The 22,793-nt window shown below is 36.5% G+C and overlaps 1 protein-coding gene across 4 annotated transcripts; it reads right to left on the bottom strand.

Annotated features, from left to right (window-relative positions):
- Nucleotides 1-5,159: 5,159 nt before the first annotated feature.
- On the bottom strand, nucleotides 5,160-22,762 carry rbl2 (retinoblastoma-like 2 (p130)). Of its 4 annotated transcripts, none has more exons than XM_053484258.1 (22): nucleotides 22,414-22,762; nucleotides 21,300-21,430; nucleotides 20,259-20,459; nucleotides 19,827-19,891; nucleotides 17,107-17,235; nucleotides 16,802-16,962; nucleotides 15,486-15,550; nucleotides 15,048-15,219; nucleotides 13,815-13,978; nucleotides 13,328-13,440; nucleotides 13,104-13,207; nucleotides 11,864-12,001; nucleotides 11,585-11,749; nucleotides 11,094-11,193; nucleotides 10,751-10,981; nucleotides 10,258-10,514; nucleotides 9,071-9,247; nucleotides 8,892-8,963; nucleotides 8,693-8,792; nucleotides 6,679-6,905; nucleotides 6,407-6,571; nucleotides 5,160-6,295 (listed from the first exon to the last, which is right to left on the bottom strand). In XM_053484258.1, exons 1-22 carry the CDS (start codon nucleotides 22,549-22,551, stop codon nucleotides 6,122-6,124), a joined length of 3,249 nt encoding a protein of 1,082 aa, XP_053340233.1. In that variant the 5' UTR covers nucleotides 22,552-22,762; the 3' UTR covers nucleotides 5,160-6,121. The 4 variants fall into 4 exon arrangements, with proteins under 4 accessions (XP_053340233.1, XP_053340243.1, XP_053340251.1 ...); XM_053484268.1 differs by having other exon boundaries at nucleotides 6,679-6,902; XM_053484276.1 differs by having other exon boundaries at nucleotides 13,340-13,440.
- Between the last annotated feature and the right edge of the window lie 31 nt (nucleotides 22,763-22,793).

The raw sequence follows: 22,793 nt of genomic DNA, 5'->3' as shown, positions 1-22,793 counted from the left end.
ACTATACAAACAAATCCTAAGGGAGAGTCAAAAAATACTACAGAGTGCATTCCAATTCTAAAATATTTTTCCACTTTTTCTAAAACTAAGCCTCCGCAAAATTTGGGACAAATCAAAGGGACAAGTAATTCTAATTCTAACATGCGTCTTAATTGGTTTCCACAAAAAGACTTAATTGATTTAACATAGTTCACTTTAAATCAATGAATAGCTACTATGCAAAATTCACTTTTTAGTCATTTTATGACATTCAGATGGGTCTCCATTATGCATGCACAAAAATTAATAAATTAATTAAAAATATATATTTTTAATATTTTATTGACAAGGGCTTAAACTAACTAATTAGATTTCCCCCCTATTGTGACTTCATATAAGAAGATATCCTTTCTTACGCTTGTTGCTCAGGCCTGCTGTTCTCTGGTGTTTGGTGATTCATCAGTAACTCATTTACAAGGACCCTGAAACAGTGCATTTATAGAAGGAGTGAAATATGGTTGGTCATGTAAAACATTTGGTTGCTAAAATAGCTCTGTAATGATTAAAATTCATGGCCTACCAAAGACATTTTATAAAGTTGAACTAATGTTGTAGATTTGAAAAGAGAAAAGAAGTTCAAAGAAGGCAAGTTTAATCTCATCTTTTGTCGACATTTTTGCGAGTGAATTTTTTGTTCCCTCTACCATAGAGGCATAAGTGATGTCATACTTTGTTGCATCTTTTTACATGAATGCAGTTCATATTTATGGTTTCATAGCCATGTTTGGCAGGACCAAAGCTTACGATGCAATAAATCTGCCTAGTAAAGCTGCCAGTGAGACGGGCAGCTCAGAAGATTGGCAGGTATAGAAATGGCAGAATAAATATTTCTTTAGTAACTCCATCTATGTCATCCTTTGGCATCTTTCACGTTGTAGCAAAGCTCTTCCAATCTGTCATCTTTTACTACCCTACATATATCATGTTCTGATGTATCATGCTTTTTCAAAGAACACCATGTCAGAAATCTGCTTATTTAAAAAAAAAAACAGCACACCATTAGGAAAAAAACAAAAAACAAAACTGTTGTCCTTCTGAACACTTAAGGATTCTCTGTAAAACGCTGTAAGGGAGTGTTTCCTTATCAGATCATCATAAAGGACGTTAATATTAAATTATCTTTTAATGTGTCATTAAGGAAACCTTCAGTAGCACATTTCCCTGACATGATGTTATAGAAAAGCTGAACTTGTGTTTCACCAGCCAGGCCCCCCTGCAGAGCCAAAGTCATAATTCTGTGTCACATTTTAAGGCCCATTTTTATACACACACACACACACACACACACACACACACACACACACACACACACACACACACCTTTCTTTAATCTGAAAAAAGAACTTTGGGCCACTGAGCAACCGTCCAGTCCTGTTTGTCTCTGGTTCAAGACTGGCTTGACACAAGGAATGTGACAGTTGTAGTACATGTCCTGGATACGTCTGTGCGTGGTGGCTCTTGAAGCACTGACTCCAGCTGCAGGCCACTTCTTGTGAATCTCCTCCAAATTCGTGAATGGGCTATATGCAGTGTTTACCTGACTGCTTTTGCTTTGTACTAACTACTAGACAGCTATGGATCATGTTGAGGAAGAAGATTTGCAAAATTATGGTTGAATCCCAGAATATTAACAACTATTCATGCCTAAAGTTCAAAATATTTATTATTGGTATATTTTTGCACTCTATTTGATTTCATTCAGACACCTTTAGCTTTAAATGCAGCAAATAATGTTGTTCCCAATTCATGTGTAAAAATGATTCCTCATTCTCCCAGAACCACTCTTTCACAATTTGTGTCCTGGAATATGCCTGTGCCATCAGGGGAGAAAAACTCCACACTTGTGTTAACCTGGTCATTCAGTACATCCAGGTCATCAGCTGACTTTATTTTATTGCAACATAATGATGTTGAGCCTAGACCTGAGCAACTGAAGCAATTCTGGATCACAACACTGCCTTCAGAGGCAGGACTAATACCGTCTTTTTGTAACATCCAACACTGTCTGGGCATTCATGTCCACTTTGGACACTTTGCACTACAAATTTATATTTTATATTTTCATATTTATATCTTCATCTATGGACCATTGCACAAATCACTTTAATAAGACATTTTTTGTAGTCACCTTTTATGCATATTTGCACACCCCAGCCATTTCAAACTTCCAATTTTTTTTTTCTTTTGTTATATTGATATTCTGTTCTTATTTGTAAAGTATATTTTACTTTGTACAGTACATTTCACCAATTAATCTTATTTTCTAACGTATTTATTTATTACAGTATATTTTACTTTGTACAGCATATTTTACTAGTTAATTTTATTTTTAACGTTTTTTTTATTTATATTTATTTTCTTATGTATAAGCTTTTATTATTTTTAAAGGTCACTGGCAGTAGTGTAAGCATTTCACTGCATAATACTGTGTATGACTGTGTATGTGACAAATAAAATTTAAATTTGAGTTTGATTTTGAATTTGTACAATGGTCACTATGCATGATGTGTACATCACCTCTTACCTTTATGCACCCATCACTCTGGAACAGGGTCAATCCGAACTTATCAGACCACATGACCTTTTTCCATTGTTCCAAAATCCTGTTTTTGTGATCCCTAGCAAAATAAAGCCTTTTTCTGATTAGTCTCACTAACAAGTGCTTTTCTCACAGCTCTTTAGTCCCAAACCTGTGAGTTGCATGGAAATTCGCTTACTTTCTCTATACTGTAGCTATGAATTTTAGTGCTGATTTTTTAAAGATGCAACTTCACCAAGTGTTTAAGTGATCTCCATTCATGATTTGTTTCTGACCAGATTTCTTCCACAAAGTTGACCATACAGCACTATCCTTACAGGTTTTTATAATGTGTTGACTTTTTAAAACTAAACACAGTTTTAGTCTTTTTTAACACCCTTACTTGTTTTCTTTGCTTGATGCAGCCCAATAATTTGACTCTTGTAAAATTATGACTTTTTTAGCCAGGCAGTGTAGCATGAGTGTTAAGAAGGCACATTTATTTAATTGTATTTATATTATAAAAATAAGGCAAATATAGATAACTTCAGTTGCAGGCAGCATTTCTGGAAGAGAGAATAATCTCCTGTATTTTTTAAGCAAGAGTGGGAGCAAAACTGATTAACAACAGTTCAGTGCACTTCAAATGAATGAGCTGAGCTAGGTATGAAATCACAGCATGTAGTCATATTTCAGACAGTGACCTCAAACACTGACTAACACTCTCAGTTATGTGGGTCTTTCATAGAGGATATATTGGACCAGCAATAAGCACATACACAAAGGCTACACTTCCCAGCAGTACTGACTCACTGATAGTCAGACTTGTGATGACTTCTCTCTCATTTTAATCTTGTACCGGTGTTACTCATCAACTCACTCATCACCTTAAGAGGCATATATTAGATTCTGCCTCAGGAATGTACATTTTAGCCAAATATTTCTTATTTGTCATAACCTTACTGTAAATAAAACCATTAATGGATTTCTTCCCACAGTTTTATTTTTATTGATAATCTAACCAAGCAGACTTAGTATTAACACTTTATAACAATATTACACAGTACAACTTGGCTCTTAATGCATGTAAACATGAACTTCTTAACCCTCTGTTGCATTACTGTGACAGGAAAATTTTTATTCCATTTGCATAGTGATTTCAATACTATTTCTTTTAAAATGTATACTAAATAAAGTGCATTATTTTTAATGCATGTTCATAGTAATGACTTCCACATCTTTTTTTTTCTTTTTTGTACATGCAAATATACTATGGCAGAGTTATGGAATAGAATGGCATTGGCTATTTCTATGGAGAAGAGAGAAGGTAAATTAGATGATAGCAAATCATGGTTCAATAATGCAAGAAATGAGAAAGAAGCAGGTAGAAATACAGGTACAGTACAAACAATGACAAATCTAGATGTTATCTCTATGTTTACTTCTAATTAGAATATAACTTTTGTGTGGGAAAAACCTATCTGTAATCCAGTTTTAATGTTAAAAATTCAATTCTGCCTTTAAAAAATACACGATGGATGAACTTTAAAGGGGGACAGAAAAAACCTACCTTTATTGCTATTTTTTTAAATACACAATGCACCAAAAAACTGTACCTGCTTAACTTTGTGAGACTCATACTTTAATTTTGGTGTAATTTCTTCAAATAGTTTTATTTTCTAAGTACCTCATAACTGTGAAACTTGATTAATCTTTTTACACATGAAAGAGAGGATTGCCCAGTGATCTTACCTTATATAAGGATCTTACAAAGACGCTTCCCTCCTTGGTGTTTCTATATGTTGTATATATATACATACACTACACTATACATACACTATATATATATATATATATATATATATATATATATATCATAATCCCAAATTTTTACATTGTTCTTTTATGAGAGTAAAATCTTTCTATCTTTCCTTGTAGGTCACCAACAGTTGTATAAGTATTTCGCTGCATGTATGGTTGTATCCGTGACAAAATCAATTTACATTTGAATTTGATATATACATAATGTAGTTAGGACAAAAATATGATATTCTCATAGGGGTTCTCAAGAGGTTAAATTTTCAGTATTGTGTATTTTGTAGGAATGTACTCTATATTTAAACATAAATCAATATACTAATGAAATAATATATATACTTTTTGTCATTTCATACATTATAAACAGTCTGAGACTTATTATTGTTCTTGTCAACGTTACTAATCATTTAAGCATTCATCTACTATTAGGTGGACTTGAGTAAAATTATTGATGGATTCATATAAATTTATCTCCATACACAGAGTAAATTATGCTTAAGTAGGTTTGTTGTGTACTCTAACCCAGTAAGGGATTTCTCCCTGCAGCTTAATCCCCTGAAACCCCACACACTAGTGCTTTGCAGCACTGCCAAAATGACATGATCTACAGTACCACATTTCCATTGTAGATTTGCAAAAGCGGTCAATCATTAGTGAAGAACAGGACTCCATCTAGTGGTGAAACACACAGCAGAAGACTTGGTTATCCTGTATTAGCGTTCATCCTTTTGTGATTGTGTCTCAGACTTCACATAATTCAGTTAACAAATATGGAGACCCTTAATGCGTCAGTGCAATTTCTTTAATTCTTTTAAATGACAGGTAAGCAAACTAACACCAGCTCTAGGTTAGCTGTGCATACAAAGTCCATGAAAGTCAAAAATAGAAAAGGCACTTACTAGAAATGGGACTGCTCATGAACATGACACACATGGATTATACTGATGCCACATTTGAGAACAAGCAAACAACAAAACCGAACAAATGCGAGAAAAGAAATGCTAAGTCAACATAATATTTTGTTTTACACAAATATTATGTACATGCAAGACAAATATTAATAATAAATATTACTTTAAAATGTGTATACTATTAACATGTCAGTTGTCTTTAACTGATATCTCTCTAACTAAAGTTAGAAAAATAGCATAAATATATTAGCTATATATCACAAATACACAAGAAATAAAACACAGTTCAGCATATAAAAGTGTTCTCAATAATTTCTTAATGAATTAAGAAATCAGGAACTATTGTCACTATACATTATAAACTTTTCTTTTATGAAAATATTTCTTAAAGCCAGTACAATGCCAAATGCAGGGCATGATTTGCTGACAAATACATTGTTTATGTAAATAATCCTTTTTCTAACATGTGCAGGAAAGGTATCTAAAAGCATATAATATTGGTTCAAAAGGTATTAAACTATAAATAACCACATGGCATTTGTTTTCTTTATAAACGGTATAAAAGGTAGATGTTAATCCGTGCATTATTACAGACCCCTGTAAATAAACATAATCCCTCTGTATTTTAAAACCAAAAAAGTCTCAGTGCAAAAGGTGCTACTGTTAAATGTGAGTTTTTGCACATGTCTGTGTCTGTTCCATGTTTCTGCTCAGGTGCTGGAGTATATGGATCTGCCTGTTCTGTATGTGTTCTCATCCAGTGCACTTTCTTACATTGGACATTTCCTGAAATGTATTTTCATACATTATTTTCAGCCTTGTGGTGCTGTCTGCATTAATGGGAATTGTTGCGGTCATTGGCGACATCCTGCAGGCGGCGTAGGAGAGCGCTGTGGTTCTCCTGGCACAGCCTCTTAGCAGGAGACTGCTGCTCCTCCTCCAGAGTCATGCTGCGCTTCTTGGTGGGCGTCTCTCCAGTGCGGAGCATACTGTTAATCTCCCGCAGTCGCTGAGAAAAGATCAGAGAAGAATTAAATCTGAGCAGGGAAATTTACATACATCATACCTGACACAGAAACTAAAAACATGTATGGTTTTGTGTGTCAGTGTGGTGCTTTACATTTGAGGGACTTGAGCTGACGTAGTAGAAGATTTTGTCTCTAGGAGTGAGTGGACTGTCACTCTTATGGGGAGAGATGTAGATGGAGTGGTTGTGAGAAAGAAGAACTCTACGTGGTGATCCGAATCGAAGCAAAGGATAAGGACACAGAGGTGGCGTCTCTGCCTACGCATAGCAGAATTCAAATTTTTTTTAAATAATAAAAAATTAACTGTATTGTACTTTCAAAAGTAATCAAAATGAATATATTCATAAAAAAAAGCATCTCTCACCCCTGCTTTAGGTGAGCTGGTGGAGTAACGCAGAGCAAACTGTTTGATCTTTTTGATGTAGACGTGGTTGTAGAAACAAATAAGGTCCCCCCGCTCCTCCTCCTCATCCTGCTCTGGCAATGCGCCGGGTGTGCGGGTGGGTGTAGAGGAAGCACTGCTGGGTTGAGGAACAGGCAGTGTGCTACTGGAGCGCATCGACACGGGACTGCTGTTACCACTCGCTGCTGCTGCGGAAGAGAAACAAACTGCACGTCTAATTTCAAATGGTTAGATTCAGATGGTTGAGCAAAGATGATCTTAGACTTTGTATAGGAAAGCGAAAAAATGTGGATCAGAATGACACATACAGGTACAAGTGATACATATCTTAGTCAATGTACATTTACTGTATATAAGAAATTATAGTAAAATACAATAAAAAGGAATTATAGAGCTTATTTTTACTTTACTTTTTAGATTGTATATTATTTAAAGGAAACACATTCATAGGACATTCACTTAGGACCCATAAGATTTCTTAAACACATTCCTTATGTTGTAAGGAATGAACACATTCCTTATGATGTCCTTATATGTTTTTTTCTTATTTAAGTTTTCATAGTTTTTCTTTATACCCCACTCCTTGGATTCACCTGTTATTTATGACATTTAAATATTGCTAAGGATAACCCCCCATCCTAACCCTAACTCTAACCCTTCTATCTTGGGGCTTAGCTCAATCCAAGATTCACCATTTTATTTGCCTAAAACAGACACAAGAGATTGGCAAAGACTTGTGTGTTGAATGAGTCCATTGAGAGAGTTACAGTGACCTATGTGTTAAACATTGCACATCAGACTTCTTTCTCGATGAGGGACAATTCCAAGCTGGTTCTGTGAAACTGATAAAGATGAAGTGCAAATCTGTTCTGACTGTGGATGACTCGACTTCAAACCCTGAAGCTGTAAGTAGCACTATTTTAAAGCTAGAGATAGTAATCTTGAGGAATAATTATATGTACTAGAGAATTCGTGTGAAACCTGTTAAGCCAATTTTTTGAGCTTTTAGCAGCAACGGTTCAACTGTGTATGCATAAAAGAATAATATTTCCTGATATAAATTATTAAATAAATGTATTAATCAATTAATGAATGGGGCTGACATGGAGCTATACCTTCGGTCCGTCTGTTTCTTAGAAGTTAAAGATCGGTACAATAGGTTATTAACTAAGCACTAATGACTATAGCCTTATTTAGCTCTTAGTTGAGTAATATCTTTTACATACATGAACAATGAGAGTGTCATTGTGAATTTGTTTGCATATACACCAAATTGGTTACTACTGAAAAAAAACTTTTTTTCCTGATTACCCAAACCTAGAGTGGATTAAAAATGGGGCGATCAGGAGCAGATCATTTAAAGACATTGAAATAAAAGGAGAAGAGGATTCAGTCATGCCAAAAAGCATGATCTGAGTTGTATTTCAGCTGGAAAATTAACAGACACATTTTGGAGACCACTTAAGACGTAAAATAATCTTAAAAAGAAGTATAAAATTCGAGATTTCATTAATTTTTATACTGTTCATTAGCAGAATTATCTTTTGTGTGGCATACAATTGTTTTTTTTGCATTTGCCATAAGCTTAAGTGCAACAAACAGTGCTTTGTGTAATTATATAAAGACTTATATGTTGATAACTGAATAGATTAAAATTGTTTTATAACAATTTATAACTGCATTTATATGAAAGCAAATGACAAATCCATGTGAAATATACAGTATAATGAAGTGTGTATATATGAATGGTTGTATGGATAAACTGTGTGTGTGTGTGTGTGTGTGTGTGTGTGTGTGTGTGTGTGTGTGTGTGTGTGTGTGTGTATCCATAAATCTGCTGTTCTGAATCGTCATTAGACCCACATTGGTGGACCATGCCTGAGCAATGTTTTAGATCTGTAACATTTTTGTCCTTATGTATATTTATTAAGAATTGTGGACATAAATAAAGTAGTGTGTTAATAATAATGTGTACCTTGTTCATGGCCTGCCTCAGATGGAGAGCTCTGTCTGTTGTTTTCATTGTTGCTAGAGTGGCGTCTCTTTCGTCCTGATATCAGAACACTCCTGTAAACCTGGAACATCATCATCAACATCATCACCCCCTTACTGTCATCAGCACCAACATTGGCTTTAAACTTTATGCTATGTTATTCAGTAAGTGCTGTGCTTACACTGCTGCTGGCCTGAGGCTGAGATCTGTAACACTTCATAATATTCTGAAAGGATTTATCCTCTTTTGTCACCTGTTCAACACAAAAGATTACAACGAATATCAGACTGTGACAGCAAAGTAGCAAGGAAACGCATTTGCATTATCTTGTTGGATTTCAGTTTACTTTCTCTCTCGCACCTTAGCCATGACATAAATGGCACACATGAGTAGTTGGTCGAGGTGGCGGTCTATCATGAGCTCGGGGCAGTGCACCAGCGAGTACTCGAAGCAGGTCCAGATCTTCCTGCGCAGATCTGTGCTGATGTCCAACTTCACACACAGGTCTCGGAGACGCACGCTGGCCAAGTGATACACCTGACACATAGGACAGGAAGAACAGGTTATTACATGCTGTGTTGCATGCATGTATGTTTAATAGGCAAAACTACGGTAACGGTAACTAATCTAACTCAATATACACTAATGACTACATAGTACATTGTATATTTTAAGTAATACACAAATTTTACAATACCAAGAGGCTCATTCAAATCATATATTCCAATCTGTTCTGATGCATGGCACAGATTATTTACATTGACATATAAAACCTTGCATGTATTTTACACAATATGGCAAAATAAACTTGAACAAAGACAGCCTGCTTATGAATACAATGTTAGAATTTCAGAACCTGATTTAACATTCAGGATGTTAATATTGATTTTATATATAAAAGCAAAAAACTTAATTGTCTATACAAGTGTGTTCCAAATACTGTATGTAACTTTCTGTATTACTAAAGCTGCAGCTTTATTTACAGAACTGGATTTACTCAGTTTCTCAATTTGCTAAGTTGTATACACTTGCATTTTGCCATGGCCTTGTTATTATCTTATATCATTATTTAATAACAGTTTTACTTGTTTTTTTTTCTCTGCCTTTTTGTTTCACCATTAGATTCGTTAGCATCTAGCATGTTGTTTTTTGGCTGTTGTTCTACCTCAGGTTAAGCATAAACATGTTATCTGTCTTGTCATTAGCCTAGCTTCTAGCTTTTTACTAGCATATTTTATGCTTTTCTCTCATTTAGTCTAGCCTGGCTTTTGTTTGTTTCCTGTGCTTCTTTTGTGTATTCTTCATTTGGAGGTTTACCATGTTCAACACCATGTTCATTAAACATGATAGATCACTACTGGAACTCGAGAAAACAGAATGTTACAGAAATTTTTTTTTTTTAATCAATGCATTAAAATAACATCTATTCCTGATTGTTAATTAAAGTTTAGGAGTATCTCTCTATATAACCCTAAGCTGTAAAAAATTTAACGTGCTTTAATGTTGTTTGGTGAAATTCTTTATACAACATTAACGTTATTGCTCACCTTGCGGAAGAATAGACAGAGGGAGCCTGTTCTCTGCGCTCTGTTTGGTGTTCCCTGCTGAGGGCTCATCTTGGCATGCTTGCTGGCTGTAGGGCTGGTGTGAGCATTGCCAGCAGGCATGGTGGTCGTCAGCTGTTGGGTGTTCAGCGAGCCAGTCAGAGCCTGGGCGGTGAGAGTCTGCAGTCCTGGTCCACTCTGTCCTGTCACACTCACCTGCACTGGGATAAATGTGATGCCTCCATTCTCGTTGGCTATTCCTGCAGGGAGGAGGACGGCTTGACTTAAAGAAGTAGTACACTGGTAAATGGACACTTTATAATAATACCAATATGTAAACCAATCTTACATGAATTATTTTAACTTCCTGTGGGACATATTAGGTATGACATAGTAATATATTCTTCCCTACCAAGGTGTAATTGCAGCTGTGTGCTTATACAGTGGGTTGTTTATGATTAATAGATCAAATCAACACTTGAGTAGCTCACTGCACCTTGCACAGGCATTGTGAAGGTCTGGCCATTGTTAGCAGTAACAGTAGCTGTTGCCATAGTGACCACGGTTTGGCCTGCTGGTATGGTGCTGACCAGTGTGGGCTGGCCCACCCGGGTTGATGCAGGAGAGTCGGGGGTCATCTCTGAGTCCACAAAGAGACGTCTTCGTGCTGGACCTGTGGGTGGTGAGCTGTAGCGCTCATGGAGAGTTGTTGAAGAGGAGGACACTCCTGTGGGAGCAACAGGAATAAAGCATATTGAACAGGATTAACAAACTTGATGACTGATTGGAAAAGTTTCAAAATTTCTACTATTGCACTGTGAGTCAGTTTGACTACAAACCTTTACATTTTCCTGTTCCTGCAGTATTACCACCAAGCTCATTAGTTTTGGGGCTGTTAAGGGTGCCAGATCCATTCTCCAGGTACTGAGGAGGCATTACCTAACAAACAGAAATTATTTCAATTTATATCTTCAGATATAGAATAAAGAGAAAATTACGTTAAACAGCACTAAAATGAATTTTTTGGCTGACTAGTCAAAATGTCACCTTAATTTTGGATGAAAACGTTCTGTGAGGCTACAATCAAAATACACTTAACAAATAATTATTTTAGCAATATACATTTGAAACTGATTAAAAACTTTGTTTACTTCAATTTTTTCAGTTGCTTATAGTGTAGAAATGGCATCACATACTGTTTCTGTAGTACAATAGTTATGTAGCACTATGTAACACGTGCAAAACATTTAGATCTTTTAATTAATGTTAACTCATTATCATTATTGCATTAAGGGCCAGCAATTGGTTGGAAACAGGTGTTTAGTCTCACCTCCTGACAGGAAGGCACACGGTTCTTGGCACCTTTAATGCTCTCCCAGAGTGGGGAACTCTCTTTCCAGGCCAAGCTCTCCAGCACCTGCTCCTCCACATGGTTCAGATGTTTCACCACCTCCCTAACAAGACCTTCTTCTGCCCGAACCAGCACCTCGATCACCTGACGAGTGGAAGAGAATTAAAAAAAAGTGAGATTAATATATATTAGTAATATATGTTGAATATATATTCCAAATTGTATTGAATGTAACTGTATTTTTTCGTATTGACTCACTTTATAAAAGTGATATGGAGGAATCTCAAAGGTCTGCAGAACTCGCTGAAACTCGCCGGGTGGGTGGTAGGAGAAGATGACAATTTCTAGACAACAGGCTATCAGAGAACGGTGGAACATGTCCTGCTCTAGAATACACTAGAAAAGACAATAGCACTCAGTGTCCTGCATAGGTGACTCAAGAAAAAAACATACAACATTCACAGTTCTCCCTCTGCACAAAACAGGTGATGTCACTAATTAGTTCTCTCCTATCTGGCTGAAGAGTGGAGCTCATTGGAATCAGCTGATTTAGTTAACGAATGGAACAAATGTTTGGCAGGACTTTTACTTTCTGAAGCTGGGGGTGCACCTCTGCACAAAATTACCTAAACCTAGGCAATTCTCAAGTAAATTAAGAATTTGTGGTGAATTCCTGTACATGATCTTTAGGAAGCAATCAAGCAGGCATGGATTGATCAAGTGACACCGGACTACTGCAGACATCTTTTTGAGTCAATGCTCCAGCAGATTTAGAAGAATAAAGGGCTTCATGCTAAATGTTGATTGTTGTATAGCAGAAAATTATTAATTATTCTTATTATTTTGATTGTCATTATTTAAAAAATTTAAGAGTTATTAAAATCATGAATTTCACTTTTATCTCAATACTAAATCAAATAATAAAAAAAAAAAACACCTGACTAACTAATGTTCATCAGTGAGTAGAATAAAGCCCACAATGACTGATAACAATCAACAACATAAGCAACATGTTTGTGGTTGTTAACTGACAAAATGTACAACTTAGGTTGAACAGCAAGTGTGAAATATTTCCACCTGCACATAGTGTTCAGTAACACATACAACTATGTTGTAATAAAATGTTGCAAATTTAATGTTTTTGTTAACGTTTAAACAAATGACAATTAAAATGTGTTAACTGACGGTGTTACTTTGTTAACAGTAACTTAAATGAACCCTCATGTAAATCATTACACTCACTCTATACAGCTTTGTCCTGTACAGGGGGAGTCTAGAGACTATCTAAGAAGACTTTTGGCACAAGGCAGGGTACACCCTGGATGGGGTGCCAGTCCACTGCAGGTCATACACATACTGTACTCACACGCTCATTCACACACTAAGGACATTTACAGGAAGAAATAAGAGTACCCTAAACTCGGAAAAAGAACCCACCATTAACTCATTGTCAATCATTCCAAACAAAACAAATATATATAAATAAGTGGAATCTTACAGAGAGATCAGTGTCACCAAGTCTCCTCTTCTCCTGGTCAATAATGCCCTCCAGTATCTTATAATACAGTGCCTCGGCTAGGCAAAAGTATTTCACTGCAATATCTACAAATTTACAAATATATATACAGACCTGAAATTTACACATTTTAATCTTATAGATAAGTGCACCAAAATTAATATTAAATGTGAAATGCTGAAATGTAACATGGTGGAGTTTCAAACCTCTTTCCAGACCTCTGTTTTCCTCTCCCTTTGCTTCAAAGCTCTGGAGGAATGTCTCGGACATCTCCCTCAGTCTGGATGCAATGGCTTCACTGGGGTTTCTTGCACAGGCCCTAGGTATTTATAATTAAAAAATGTACTCTAACTCACAGTGCTTTGACAAGACATGTGCCTTATACAAGAATGTTCATTAAAATCCAAGTCTAAAATAATAAACAGCAAATTTAATTTAGGCATATCAAGAGAACTCTTTTAATGCTATCATGGCTGTTTTATTTATAAACAGAAGTATCTGGCAGACATAAATTACAATTCATGTTTACTACTTAAACTCTCATGTCCTTTTAAGTGATTAACACGATATATCCATTTGTGACCATTCAAGAGGAAATAAACAGAATGTAAGTTAATTATGTGCAATAGAAAAGGTACATATGAGTGTGTGTGTGTGTGTGTGTGTGTGTGTGTATTATGTTGTGTTTATTACTTCAGCATGTCTTTCAGTCTTAGGCTCGGTCTATGTTTGAGCCCTGCCAGGAGACTGTGCAGACGTGCAATGCCCTCCATCGCTGTGGACACTGGAGTGCCAAAAGTACTCTCCTGTAAGTACGTCCTCCCTGTCAGTGGAGTGGACACTTTCAGAGCTGATGCCTGTGAAGGAGTCATTTATGAACTTAGTTTCATCCTTTAAAGAACATACACAATACATCTGCCACCAGACTGATGTCTACTTTGTCAGTTCATGTCTGTTTACATTTATTTTAAATGTTTCCTATATTTATTTAACAGCTTTATTTTAGCATTTTTCTCTCTTATTTTAGTACTTCTTCTCTGTATATTGAGCAAATTATGTGCTGCTAATATTGTAATCTGAGTACATAAAGTAGTAACAAATCTACAAATTTCCATTGTTTTATATATAATTATACAACAACCGAGCAATGTAATTGGACAAGAGGCTTTGTGTGAGTGGTGATAATGGACACAATACAGTATGTATGATCTACATCAAGGGTGTTTAATCATGAATTACACTAACTGTCGGTTGCAGCATGGGAGAAAGTAGGTTGTTATGGTTCGCCATTACGGAGGAGAGAGCAACATGTCAAAACTCATATTTAAAACCAGCCACAGTAGCACTTTTAGCAAGAAAACACATTTGATAACATAACGCTATCTTAAACCACACTTTGTCTATTTAATAAGTCCTTTTAGGTCGTTCTAAGATGACTCAGTGTTGTTTTATTTACATGTAAGGTGAGCTAAAAAACTAACTGGCTTCTAACATAAGCCTAAATCCTCTGTAACCCCTAATCAAGGACACTACTTGTTGAGTGCGACACCCTACATAGTGCACTAGCTTTCCATTTAATACTATTCCGGAACCTGGATGATAACAGCTGATATTCCAAAGTGGAATACGTGGAAATGTATGACATTTACAGGACTGTCCACCACCTCCATTGTTTGTCCTCTATGGTTTATTACTTGGGCTATGCTCTCGTGGCTACAACTACATCACAGGCTACATTGAAGGCTAATGTAATCACAGTGTCAAAGCAGCAGTTAAAATGTCTTCTAGAAAACAGTGACTGGTTAAGGACTTTTAAGCACAGTTTAATCCAAATGAAACAGGATTTACTGCTATCTCTAAAAGGAACAGTGTTTGTGTACATAGGCATGTGTGCATATTTGTGTAATTTAAAAACAGTTTTCTCACAGGAAGAGATTTGTGCAGAATGCTGGTAGGTCTGTCCTGGTTCTCTGTCCCCTCACATAGATATGGTCCTGGTGTACCAATGTCCTCTCTCGCTCCTTGACCCAGAAATATCCTCTCATCTAGAGCGCCTGATGACAAAACATGCTCCTCATATGCCCGGTTTAAAGATGAACTGCGATACACATAAACACAGACACACACAGGTAGAGATAATGTTTCATGCTCGTACAGGAAGGGTGTACACAAACATCTTTAAAGTATTAGGATGGAAATAAAAAAGATGAAAGAAAGTTTAAGTCATAATTCAGATACACACATTTGAAGCTTTAAGCTGATTTGGATACAGATTTATATAGTGATATTGTGCTAGCATAAAACCTATAGCAGCAGTTATGCCTGGTTATAATTTTCAGATTTGTCTGTAACTTTAACACTTACAGACAATCTCCAAAATGAACAGGATCCAGGAACCCAGTCAGTGTCTCTTCTTTTCCCTTTAAAATCTGTGAGTATGTAAGAAACATGAAATAAAAAATGAGCAGCATATATAATATAAACACATAAATAAACCTATGCAGCAGTGTAACATTCAATATGTCTGTATGACGTTTCGGCACAGTATCTAATTATTTTTAGAGAGGCTTACACGTAATGGTGTATTCTGATGTATAAAATATAGTGGTGTATTGTATCAGATGTAGATATAGAACAGTGTATCGGAGATGGACTGTATTAAACTAGGTAGTTTTGAGAAAGTGTTATAATGTTGGGGTACCTACAAAGTGCTTAATACCACAATTATAAGCATCACATTTAGTTTATAACCTGCAATAATGGATTTCTAGTACTATGCACAAGTCTTGAGCAGTCTTTATCCAGTCCCTGTACCTGACCAGTTTCAAAGGACTGTTTTTGTTTGTTATGCCACATGGTGCTATGAATCATTCAAGCATAAAAAAACCATCTAACTTAAGACATGAAACAGTGAGAAACAGGTGCAGATGATGACGATGATCAGGCTGGTGATTAGCTGAATTAGCAGATGAGAGGGAAAATGAGGTTGCTGCTGACAGTATTGTTACATAAACACCAATTTTTATATTGTGTCTTCAGGCACTTAGCACCATGTCACAGTAAAATATTTGTGGCTCCGCCATTAACTTTTTTTTCATGGAAATTGGATGGAACCCAGTTAAACAAGTTCCCTCCAATTGCCATAGAAAGTTGATGATGATGCTGTCATTTGCGACATTCAGTGAGAAACGCCTGTGATGGAACTACCAGTTCAAACAGAATTTGGGTTTTATACACATAGATAGATGTGTATAGATAGATGATAGATGAAGAAATGAGGTTGCTTAAGACTTTTCCACAGTTCTCCCAGAGAAGATAAATAGAATTTGTCACAATTAAAGATGACATGTGAGAAATTGAAAGAAGAATTTTCAAAGATACAAATAAAAAATTTAAATAAAAAAAAAAAAAAACATAATTTACCTGTGTTTTTCTTTATTTACTTGCATACAGAATACAGATGTTGTAAATTATAGTTGGTTTTTTAAAAGGTAAAAAAGGTACCCAGCTTTAGTTTTAGTTTTTGAAACATACATTGAGATGATAATGTCTTGTGCCGGCATTATTAATTAAGTATAGTACAGTGTTATATACATATAGGAGCAATATTATATTCCCTTATCAAAATATACTGTAATTGTATTAAATGTGTTCTTTTTCGCATGATCTTGATTTCTCACCTTGCGTTCGAATAGTTTCTTGATAAAGGGCTTCCAGAAGTGTTCCTTCACCCCTTTAGCATCGAGTACCACACCATGATGCAGCTCACACAACTGCTCTATGAAGCAGAGTGGGCCAGCACCTGGTTTATAATCCTTACTGTTAAAGTCTTCTGAAAGGCCTGTATACACACACAAACACACACACACACACACGCACACATACGGATAGCGTGAGATGCAGTTGCGAGGTATAAAGCTGATATGGCAGATGTAATTTCATGCCGTGTCTCTATCTGATAGGGTGTGTGGTGTGTATGATGTACCTTTGAAAGATGGATTGAGGAGATCTTTGCGGCTGGAGCACAGCAGAGAGTTGGAGAAAACTAGGTCAAGTGCACATAGTAACAGGTGATAGGAGTTCACAAGGTCATCACTGATCATAGGGAAGTTTCCTACAGGGAGACACAGGACAAAGACAAAATAAAGGTGATTCTTAAGATTTATTTAAGACAAATTGCTTAGGAAATTAAAAGATTAGAATGTAAAAGTATCGGCTAGTATAATATTTGACCTAGGTGAGGTTATGAATAGCATAGTACAATGCAACCAACCACCATTCAGCTCTGCTGCTTTTACTCACAAATCACCCTGACACCCTGAGCTGAAACACACTTTAAAAAAGCAATATTACACACAGATGCACTGTATATCAGCTTGACAGGATCCCTGCATAACAGGAAAAGAGGCTGTTTTGCTCGGTGCTGTGGTGTAGATTTATTTCTTCCTGTTTAATTGACTTCCGAAGGAACCTGCACACACTGGCTCAGACAAGAATCCCCATGGTCTTGACAATAAATAATAATAAATATTTACGCCATGACACCACCAGCTGGACCACTCCAGAGTCTCTATCACTAATAAAGATGTCGAGACATTATAATATCAATAATATAATCTAAAAACTTAAGCATGCAACTGAAAACTCAACATTACAGTTAAAAAACATTAATTATACTACTCATGATTTAGACGTCATATAAAACCTCCAGGAACAAACCTAAATTCGTATTAACATGCCACTGACATTCAGCCATTGAACAGACATTACTGTACATTTTGAAACATGTACTTACAAGATTGTCAGAGCAGACTACAAATCAAGGTAACATCTCCACCGTGAAGCCTCAACAAGAATGTTTTCTTTAACAGAGTGAGGGGGATTTAAACTCAACTTAGATAGAGGAAAATAGGCAGGAAATGCAGTCCATCCCACAGGTCCTGCAGAGACCAATGGACGGACACTTAAATGCAGACAAGTCCAGACTTGCCATCTACACTGGTTGCTATGATAAGCAGTGCATACTGAACATGCCCGGAAAATAATTGTCTCGGTTAGGACGCTTACTTTCTTCCCCTGCTGTTCTCTGTGCAGCTGTCGAAATCTATTGTTCTCGAAGGTTATGTGCTAGATTTTCTGCCTAATATGAAGTACAGTTTTATATCTCAACACTGACTGCATGTTCACCATCTATCTATCTATCTATCTATCTATCTATCTATCTATAAGGCTATACAGTTTCTAGTAGTAATGTAATAAGATGAACTGAGTACTGAGTCAAAAGAGTTTAAGGGTTCAAAGGTTTCAATTGTGAATGCGTAAAACTACTGAGTGCATGCTAGAACATCAGTCCATTTATACCTTATAAAGACACTCTGCAATGATATGAAACAATAATTATAGACACAGACTAAGACACATCTCTCAAGCTCTTGCACAATTCTCCTAAGCTCATGTTACCCAGTTGTTGTGCAAACGCTTCGCAAAGTGATCTGTTTCAAAGGAGGTCACACAAAATTAATACACTGGGTCTGGACGAGTGTGTGTGTGTGTGCGTGTGTAAATCCCCTGCGGTTTCTAGCTGATGCAGACAAGCCGCCACAAGCCCTAATAATGATTGGTGGTCACATGACCAAGGTCTTTTGCATGTCAGCCAATAGGACTATGTGCTACCTACTCCATGGCTAATGACCCTTCACTCTTTGAAAGCCTCTACCTAGGAACATATTCAATAAACATTGGCTTTTTCTCTTCCCATGTTTCCTCAAGCTCACACCATTTTCCTTTATCTTCTCCTTCATCATAACTATGACTTTCTCTGTTTACACCTGAGACAAACACTCTTGCACTTTAAATCAAGCTTTTCATTCTGCTTAGATTCTCATTTGGGCTTCTTGTGCCAGCGCACATACACAAACCTCTAAACGTTACACAAGTCTGAAAGTTAAATGAGAAGCCTCTGGCACGAATGTTATACTGTATATTATTATTATTATTATTATCTTTTTTTTAACAAATCATTTACAGTATAATTCGGGATAGTTGAATCTGCCCCTAGGACTCATTTGGTGGGAGGATCTCATAATCACAGGCTTCCTTACGCATTGAAGACTTCCAACCCATCAATCCGACCCATGGACTGAATGCACAGTTCCAGACATCACTTTTTAGCATGCAGGTTTTTAAAATTTTAAACACAAGTCTCAGCAAAACCAGGTGTTTTTGGATAAATGCCATTTAATTGTGCAAAAATCCTTCAAGATGTTTTCAGCCAATGCTTTTTATGCAAATGCTTGCACCACAAAGAAAACAACAACAACAACAACACACACACACACACACACACACACACACACACACACACACACACACACACACACACACACACACACTTCACCAAATTTACTCTCAACACAAACAAGATTTTTGCTGCAGAACCAAATGGGGTGGAGCTGCCCTGATTCAACTCCTCCTATAATCCTAACCCTAACTCCTACTAACCCTAAACCATGAGATCTGCATGCGCTTATCCAGTCTAAAACACACTAAGATGTCTCCACCCTCTGCCCAGGTATTATCAGTTACTGGATCAGGTTTAAACCCTTAAACTTTGGATTCTGCCGAGAGAAGTACTTGGGTGACGTGCAAGACTGCGAGTGTGAAAATGACCTAAAATGCCTGTATAAGCAGAGTCCTGTTCCTTACCTTTAGCATGCACAAACAGGACCCAGCAGAATTGGAAAAGCTCAGCAACTGTGCAGGGATGTCGTCTGAGGACACAGGAAACAACAATTAGCTTAAGCTGTTTATAAGACAACACAAATATATGGTTATAAGAGGTTTGTGGCTTGGCTTATAGACAACATGGAAAACTTCATTTAAAAGACATGCTGCAGAATCCTTGTGCAAGTATATATTTTATTTTCTATCCAAGACAGTTTATAACAGAAGCAGGCCTCTATAAACAAACCTTGACATAATAAAAAAACTGTCTTAGTAAAATTAATTATTAGCTGTTACAGAAGCAACCTTTGGGATTTCAAGGATAATGGCAATAAAAATTACACCTTAGATCTTTATACACAGTGTGTACAGTAGCTGGGTACAATAAAATCAATGTTTTCACTAATAACTTACTTTTGTTTCCTGCTTCTGTGTGTTCTAGGCGGTTCTTCAGATGGTGGTTTAAATATGTCCTTGAATATGGGGACATATTTCTTAAAAATGACAGCTGTCACAGTAAAGTTCCTCTCCAGCTTTTCTGTGCTCTGCCGGAATTCCTTCGACAAGTTGGCCATGTCCTGCCATTTCTTCATTTTGCTGAAAAACTCTATCAAACTTGGAGGAGAGCAGATGAATATTATTCAAATAACAACTGATGCACTCCTTAATTTAGAAATTAAAATAATACTGAATATACCATAATTTCAATACCTTCCTATCATTTCATGCTTGCCTCTCCTGTCAGACTAAAGCCAGTTGCATTAGCATGCTAACAATGGGTATTGTATTTTTCGAACTGGCAAATGCAGACTGTTTATTATCATACAGATAATAAAAAGTAGAAAATGATAAGACAATTTACAAACTCTCACAGTCAACCAACCTGTATTTGCTGCTAAAGTAATTCGAGTTTAAACCCTCTGACAGGCTATAGTTTTAACTTCTTCTAAAATCATTTTTAAAGATTGGAAAAAGTGATCAATTATTTGTTTACAGAGTGCATGACTGATATAATTTTAAACTGTAGGTAATGTATACACAACCTGTAAAATAACAGGGTTTCAAATATTGATGATTTCAGTTGTGTAATAATTACATTTGGTCACATTTGCATTCACAATGTGTAATTATTCTGACTGAAAGAATACAAAAGTTATAAAAGAATTATTGTTACACCGTAAATTGTGTTATAATATAAGAAATGAGAATATGCTATGATGAAAGTTTTTTTTAACATTGTTGATTATTACTATTATTATTATTATTTGTATTATTATTTAGTGTTGAATGTGACCGCACAGTTGAAAGGTTATTTTTAAACTAAATGCTGCAAATAAGACCCTGTCTTATATATCTTAAATAAAGCTAGATATAGTAGTTTTCCCTAATACCTGGCCTACTGTATATGGCCAGCAAAATATAAACTGTAGTGTCAGATCTAAATGACTTACACACCTCTGTCCTGAAGAGCGGAGAATTCGTGTGAGAGAAACATAGTTGCCTTCGGCTGTGCCTTTACCAACAGTGGGCACGGATGTCCTACAGGCCACGTACAGGGCACATGCCAACCAGTGCAGGTCACTACCCTGAGAGAGAGAGAGAGAGAGAGAGAGAGAGAGAGAGATTGGGAGGCAATGGTAAATAATACCAGAAGTTTCAGTCTGATGTTGTAAAATGCAGTAAGAAAACAGGTATAGATAAATACATTTAGGCAGGGGTGGCGCAAATGGTTAGGGCTGTAGGTTACTGGGATTCTGATCTAAAGGTTGAGGATTTGAGCCCCAGCACTGCCAAGCTGCCACTGTGGAGACCTTGAACAAGGCCTTTAACCCTATCTGCTCCAGGGGTTCTGTATCCTGGCTGACCCTGTGCACTGACCACAGCTTCCTACTTTTCTTTGAGATTAATAAAATACTAATTAATAATATTTATTATTATTCATCAATAACTTTTAATTGCTAGGTAATTTACAATAAAAGGGAAATAAGTGTTTAGTATGGACCAACAGATGGTTCCTGGGACTTTGGGGTTAATCAATAATTTAACCAGTAAATAATCAAGCATCTTAATACCCTCTGCATAATTTATATAAAATATATATAGAATGTGGGAGCCATATTGATAAAATTCTTTACAAATTATACTTTAATTAACCATAACCAATATATGTTTAATAGTGGTTAAACTAAAAATAAGGTAAAAAAAAAAAAAAACAGAAAACTATTAGTTAATATAAAGCCTGTGAGGTAATTAATTTTGGATTGTGCTTTAAGGGTTGGGTGGATATGTAGTATTTCAGGGAGGACACAGTTTTTATTAGAAAAACAGATGAGCTCAGAGAGATAAGGCCTGGGGGACTGGGAGAGCTAAATTCAGCCCCTTGCGCTAAATCAACAACTATTAAACAGCCCAACGCACGCACGCACACACATAGACACGCGCACGCACGCACGCGATGCTTTGTTTGCATATTAACCCTATAGACACATGTAGACACATGAGCGCTCCCGGGTACAGGAGCTCACACCGGGCCCGAGGAAGCCGCACATACAGTCGCTCTCTGTCTTACCTCCAAAGTGTAATTCTTGCTGATATTTTCATAACTCCTCCATGCCCCATTACTTGCCTCCTCGTCCATATTCAGAGCTCGACACAGATCTTCAAACGACAGCCTTGCCTTCTGCACAGCCTCTTCCTCTTCGTTCATTTTTACGCATAAGATCAAACCAGCCAGTTGTGCCTGATCGTAACGTTTTTTGTCTATCTAAAACGAGTGATCAGCTATAAAATATAACGCTGGGTTGCAAATCTGGTCATTTACAGAGCTGAAAGTTGAATTAACCCCTAATCGGGGTGTTTCAGTGCTCTGCCGCAGACACTAGCTACACTTCTGCACACTGTAGCCATTTAAATGCCCTTTGACTGACAGATACTGCTTTGCGTAGGAGA

Source organism: Clarias gariepinus, chromosome 2 (assembly GCF_024256425.1).
Source record: "Clarias gariepinus isolate MV-2021 ecotype Netherlands chromosome 2, CGAR_prim_01v2, whole genome shotgun sequence".
NCBI lineage: Eukaryota > Metazoa > Chordata > Actinopteri > Siluriformes > Clariidae > Clarias > Clarias gariepinus.
This window is presented reverse-complemented; position numbering and strand designations above follow the sequence as displayed.

Bases quoted from the DNA above. Each gene is read 5' to 3' on its own strand.
- rbl2 (XM_053484258.1), bottom strand. From the start codon at position 22,551: ATGAACGAAGAGGAAGAGGCTGTGCAGAAGGCAAGGCTGTCGTTTGAA. The intron at 15,551-16,801 runs GTGAGAAATCAA...ACATACTCACAG, and splicing joins AGAAACTATTCGAACGCAAG to ATTTTAAAGGGAAAAGAAGA. The intron at 13,979-15,047 runs GTGAGAAAACTG...ACTCCTTCACAG, and splicing joins TTCTGCACAAATCTCTTCCT to GCATCAGCTCTGAAAGTGTC.